General features: G+C 32.0%; 1 protein-coding gene across 2 annotated transcripts in view; it reads left to right on the top strand.

Moving 5' to 3' along the window:
• The first annotated feature begins 4,004 nt into the window (after window positions 1–4,004).
• LOC128166227 (uncharacterized) overlaps window positions 4,005–6,000 on the top strand; it is a 37,464-nt gene continuing 35,468 nt past the window's right edge. For both annotated transcript variants that reach the window (XM_052831248.1, XM_052831247.1), the window contains exon 1: window positions 4,005–5,063. In XM_052831248.1, the coding sequence (XP_052687208.1) occupies window positions 4,028–5,063 (1,036 nt within the window). In that variant the 5' untranslated portion in view covers window positions 4,005–4,027. The remainder of the gene's footprint in view (window positions 5,064–6,000) is intronic.

Genomic DNA, 6,000 nt, shown 5'->3' with positions numbered 1-6,000 from the left:
CCGGGGCGCGACAGGTTGGACCATATATGCAAAAAAAAGGCAAATTTTCAAAAATCTTCTTTGCTACTCCCACACATGTGAGGAAGAAACTGTTTGTATTGTTATAATGTCCATGAAGCACTTTACCAAAATTGTGAAATTCATGACCCCTGGGTCATGGGTTCGGGCTCTAGGGTGGAGCCAATATGGTCATATACTAAAAATGTATTCAATCTTAGAAAATCGTTTTCTCTACTCCAATATATATTTGTTAATGACTAAATACATAATTATGATGTCCATGAAGCCCTCCACTAAAATTGGGAAATTCATGACCCCCGGGTCAGGGGTTCAGACTCTAGATTGGGGCCAATATGGCCATATAGTAAAAATGTATTAAATCTTAGAAAATTTTCTTCTCTACTCTCACACATGTGGGCAAAAAAACTGAATACATGGTTATGATGTCCTTTAACTCCTTAACCTAAATTTTGAAATGCATGACCCCCGGGTCAGGGGTTCAGGACATGGGGGGGGGGGGCAATATGGCAATTTAGTGTTAATGCATATAATGTTTAAAACTTTTCTTCTCTATTCTCACACTGTAAAAAAATGACTTATATTTATGTTTACCAGGAAGTCCTCCACTGAAATTTTAATTTTCATGTCCCCTGGAGTATGGACCAAAATGGATGTATAGGTGTTAATGCATATCATATTTAAAAAATTATCTTTTTTACTTCTACACTCCTGAAAGGAAAACTGAATTCATGATTTTGTAGACCAGATCTTTAAGTTTTTATATATTTCATTATAGGTTTCAGTTCTTTTTGAAAGATTCCAGGCAGGGAGGTGGTCGTCATTACAAATTTGTAATTTTTCTACTCCAGAATGAAACCTAATTAAATGCATATATGAGACTCCTCGACAAATTTGTGTATGAGTTTTAACCTACTCAGGTGACCGTTAAGTCCAATAGGCCTCTTGTTAAGAATCTACATATTGTAATATCTTATCAATTTAAAAAAAATAAATTATCCATATAGTGCAAAAATATGTGTTTTTCTTGCCAAAAAAGTAAATAAACAAAAAAACAACAGTAGATAAAAAAGATAAAAGGGAGAAAAAGAAATAAAAAGAAGAGAAACAAAAGAAAAGGGTAGAAATAGAAAAAGATATTTTCGTAAACAAAAATATGTAGTTATTTCTTTGTACACTATACATTTTCAAGATTTAAAAAAAAAACCACTATAACAATACTGTATGAAAGCGATCATAAGGCGCTGTTCAACTAGTAAAACAAATATAATTGTTTAACTTTAGTAATTTCTTGTTGTTCCCAAATATTTCCAAGTCCCAAACAATAAAGATCATATATTAGTAAGCTTACCCAGTTTTTACATTTCTTCATAACACAAACAAAAAACTAATATATATTCACCCCAATATATTGTTTTAATGAATGTTTTACCCACACATACACCACGAGCATTTGTTGTCCTCTTCCCACTTACTTATTATTTTTTTAAACTTCACCTCTACATTATTTGATAATTAACATTAACCTTAATTTGCTGTCATTTATTAGAGAAGAGAGTCAATATTAGGGAGTGACAGTATACCAAATATATGAAGTAAGAAGAAAAAAGCTGTTAGACTGTATTTTTTATTGGTTTAATGGGCCATGGCCGTTAAAATGAGGGAACCGAGGCATCAATGTAAAGCCTTGTATAACGTTCTTACAAAAGCAAAATAGTGAACCCTGGAAATAGATGTTTACAATAAACCCACCGTTAGAATGAGCATATATACAATATAACCAAGTCCATTGATACTGATAAAAGTCGCATCTACACTTTGAAGAGTCTTGGAATTTGTTGAAGATGCGTAACACGGCCATGACACGGGATTGTTTAAGCCAGTACATTTACTTCAGCAAAATCATAAGCAACACAACTTGCAAATACAACAAATCCAACAGCAGAAAAAAGTGAAAGAAAATTGCAATTTGTATGCAATGTTTTGTATAAATTAATGATTAAAAATACAAGAAAAAAGGAATAGAATTGTGGGTGAAATCTGGTTAAACTTATGATATACATGTATCTGCTTACTAGTGACGTCAACAATTCATATGTTCTGATGAAATTAAGCAAAATCCTTAAAAACCGGAGAAGATTACAAATTTGAACAAAAAAGAAAAAAATATGGTCTGTACACTTTGATAAATGGATTTATCTTTAAATGGTGAAATCCTATTTATAACTGTTCAGGTTATTATACCGTGCTTATATCCAAAATATCCTATTCACAGATCGATGCACGATATCAAATACCTCGTGCAATTTCATAGATAAAACCGATTTTGGGTATTTTGCCAACCTGTTGCACCTTTTATCACCAATATAAGCCTTTCAAACATTCCTTCAGTGCGTTTTTAACAAAGTTAAATAAGTATCATGTATTAATTCAGAATTATATGTAATCAAAGAGAGATAATTCAATAGTGGATAAACTTTTTTCTATACAAGTTTTTTAAGTTATAATCTTTTAAAGTACTTGATAAACTGTACAAATGGAAATTAAAAAAAAAAAATATTCCCATCCTGAAAATAAAAAAAAAGGATTTTTTTTAGTTGTATTTGTTACTAATAGTCGGAGTGATATTCAACAATATGATGCCCTAAAGGATAACACTCTATTTTGAAAAAAAAATGAATATATATATCATTTTTGTTCGAAAACACCATTCTTAAATCCTTATGAAAGTAAATTGTAATTAAAGCTCTTGGTTGGATTTTTTTGGCTATGTTAGTATCAAATAATTTTCCATCCAAACTTAAACACCTTAAAAAAGTAACAGACTTTTACCTGTTTACTGCAGCAGATATTGTCTCTTTTCAAATTCTAGTAGGCGTGTTATGAAAAGGGAACCGTTTAGATTTGCCTTAATCGCTTGGGTTTATTTTAGCCCCCAATCTATGCATCGATTGTTAACATACGATATAACGTAGTATTTATACACAAAAGTACAGGTCAGAATCCTTAAATGTATAAATTTAAAGAGTTTTAAAGAACTTTAAGTTTTGATTTAATTTTGGGGTCAGGGAAAGAGTGATATACTAGTATATATGGAAATGTTCTTTCTGCCCCTTTTGTACATACAGTATTTAGAACATTTGTGGTGAATAAATCTATAAAATTCAACGATATTGAATATTCTTATAATCAACCATACGGTGTGGAAGAAAAAACAAAGTGGAATAAAAATGAAACCTGTCAGTGAAAATGCCTTGAAAAAATTCGGCACTAAGTTTACTGAAAATAAGTAGATGTTGATTGCCAACTTAGCGTAATATCTTTTATCAGAGACATTTAAAATCAAATTCAGGAAGGGATTTTAAAATTATGAATGAGAACTGTTTTCCGAAATCGAACAATAGTACATGTATATGGGAAGCAGGAAGGGTAATTGAGTCTATGTTAACAAAAACCAATGGGTACATTTCTCGCTAATGACAACAGTCACATGTACATTCTTTGATATGTCCTTTGAATATAACTTATATGATGATAAAACAAAAAGATTTGTTTAAATAAATAATTCCTTTCTGTAGATTTTATATCGTAAATCATGCAGGAACGCGATTTAAAACTAGCATAAAAAAAACTAGCATCATCTCTGAAGATTCATGTTTCACAAAGATATTTTAAATTTATTTATGGCAAACATTTTGTTGTCAATTTTAAAATGTAAAAAGCAATTGGATTTTTCATATGATCTTATCAAAATCTGCACTTAAGTCTAGAAAATATATAATTGAGCTATATAGTTTACAATCTGTTTTTAAAATCTGTCACAAGAATTATATATTTTTTGTACTTTTGATAAGAGAATGACTAGGGTTTTTTTTTAGGGGGGGGGGGGCAGTGTTACGTATATGTTAAAACGTATATGTATTTGAAACCCTTTTCGCTGACCATAATACATGGAAAAATACCTTCACTTTCGTTTTAACTTCGTCGAAATAAATCATACTTTACAACTATGGCAGAAGAATCGGAAAGTATGGAAGAGAAAACAATCCGTGAAAATAAAGGAATTCTAGAGCAACAACTTTATTCTTCAGTGCTATATCAAGATATCACACAATTTAAAGAACTTTGTTCAGAACTACCACAGGCGTTTGATTTAGATTTTTTTATTGACTGTGATAGAGAGGAAAACTGCTTAGTACTTCTGTCATGTGCAAAACCAGTAGAATTCCTCAGAATTATAGCTGAAGAAGGAGCCAACTTGTACGTTACGACTCCCACCGGGAAGAACGCTTTACACGTTGCTTGTGAATACGGAAGGCTTGATGTTGTGAAATTTCTTGTGGAAAATATAAAAGACGATTCTTTTCTCCTCGCAGAAACTTTGAATGGACACAGTGTTATATATTCCACCCTATGCGCAGAACAAAACCGTGAAGAAATACTAAAATATCTCAAGTTGACAGCGAGGATAGACATTAATCGAGTACTTTCAAATGGATCTACAGAGTTAATTGTGGCTGTCAATGAGAAAAAATTTGAGTCGGTTAAAATTCTATGTGAATATGGAGCTGACCCGAACGTTGGGGTATATCGTACTTATAGGGCGATCCACATTGCCTGTCAACAACCGCAAAATGCCAACACGATACAACTACTACTTGATCATGGGGCTAACAAGGACGAGCCGTGGAGAAATGGTCAACTTCCGGTCCATTTGGCGATCAAGCATAGGTTTGATGAAAATGTATCCATTTTTTTGCAGGCTGGAGCGAAATTTGAAGGACAAATTAAGCTACACAACAGGAAATATAGAAACATCTCTTATATTTGTTTAATGGCTTTGAAATGTCCAGCGCTTGTTCCAGACCTTTTGCGAAAAGGAGCTAATCCAAATGATATCCATCTTCCGACCGGGTCTTCTGTGCTTGGACTTGTACTTGAAAACAATGGAGGAAAAGAAACAATAGAGGCTATCATCCAGTCGGGAGCTAATCCAAAGGAGAAGCATAGGGGGGAATCTCTCGTAAAATGTTGCCGAAATCTGGGTAAATATATATTAGCATGACATATGTTTTCATCATCTTTGACAAATTAGGAAATTATTTTGAAAATGTAATCATGACAATGTACTACAGAATTACAAAATATCAGGGCGCCCACAAGTGCAACAGTCATTCATTCTATCTATCTATCTATCTATCTATCTATCTATCTATCTATCTATCTATCTAGACTATTTTCGGTTTTTATGAATTGTAATATAAAATATTGTTACGATCAGAAATAATTATGTCATCAAACAATGATTGACGAAAAAAAGAAGTAAAGATCCGGGAGTCTATTCCTGCGTTTAGGTACATGTAGGGTGGTGGCCTCGATCACCTGAGATAGTGATATTTTTTTTCGATTCATATCATAGAAGATCTCATCAAAATTTAGTTTTGGACAAAAAGATGTCTCACTTTGACCCAATGTTGTCCAAATAAAGTGACCTTCAAAGAGGTTTGCATTGGGTAAAATAATAAAGGTGTGGCGGACGTCTGAGTACATTTCTTTTCTATAACCTTCATATACGTGGTTTTATCTTGATTCAATTTTGGTTCTCCAACTTTTTATGCTTAGAATGTTCTGTAATGGTTTTTTTAATGCTTTGCCATCTTTTGAAAGTCAAACTTTACAGACATGATACAGAAATCAGAATTCTGTGTTTTGTAAACATAGCTCAAGTCTTCTTTTTGCTTACATATGTGTTGTACTGGAATAAGTTTCAATTAAATGTTGTTTTCTCATAATATTATATACGAACACGTGACATAATTTTTTTCTTGTTTGTCATATGTCATTTTGTCGATAAAATGTTAAATTCTGTACTTTATATTAATTGTAAACAAATATGCGATTCGAAATTTCTTTACATAATAATTAATTCTTACCTCTGTATCCTGCTTGTTACTTCACTTTTAATATTCCAAATTTAATTTG

The sequence above is a fragment of the Crassostrea angulata genome, chromosome 10 (genome assembly GCF_025612915.1).
Source record: "Crassostrea angulata isolate pt1a10 chromosome 10, ASM2561291v2, whole genome shotgun sequence".
NCBI classification, from domain to species: domain Eukaryota; kingdom Metazoa; phylum Mollusca; class Bivalvia; order Ostreida; family Ostreidae; genus Magallana; species Magallana angulata.
The sequence above is the reverse complement of the archived record's forward strand: the minus strand, read 5'-3'. Positions and strand labels throughout refer to the sequence as shown.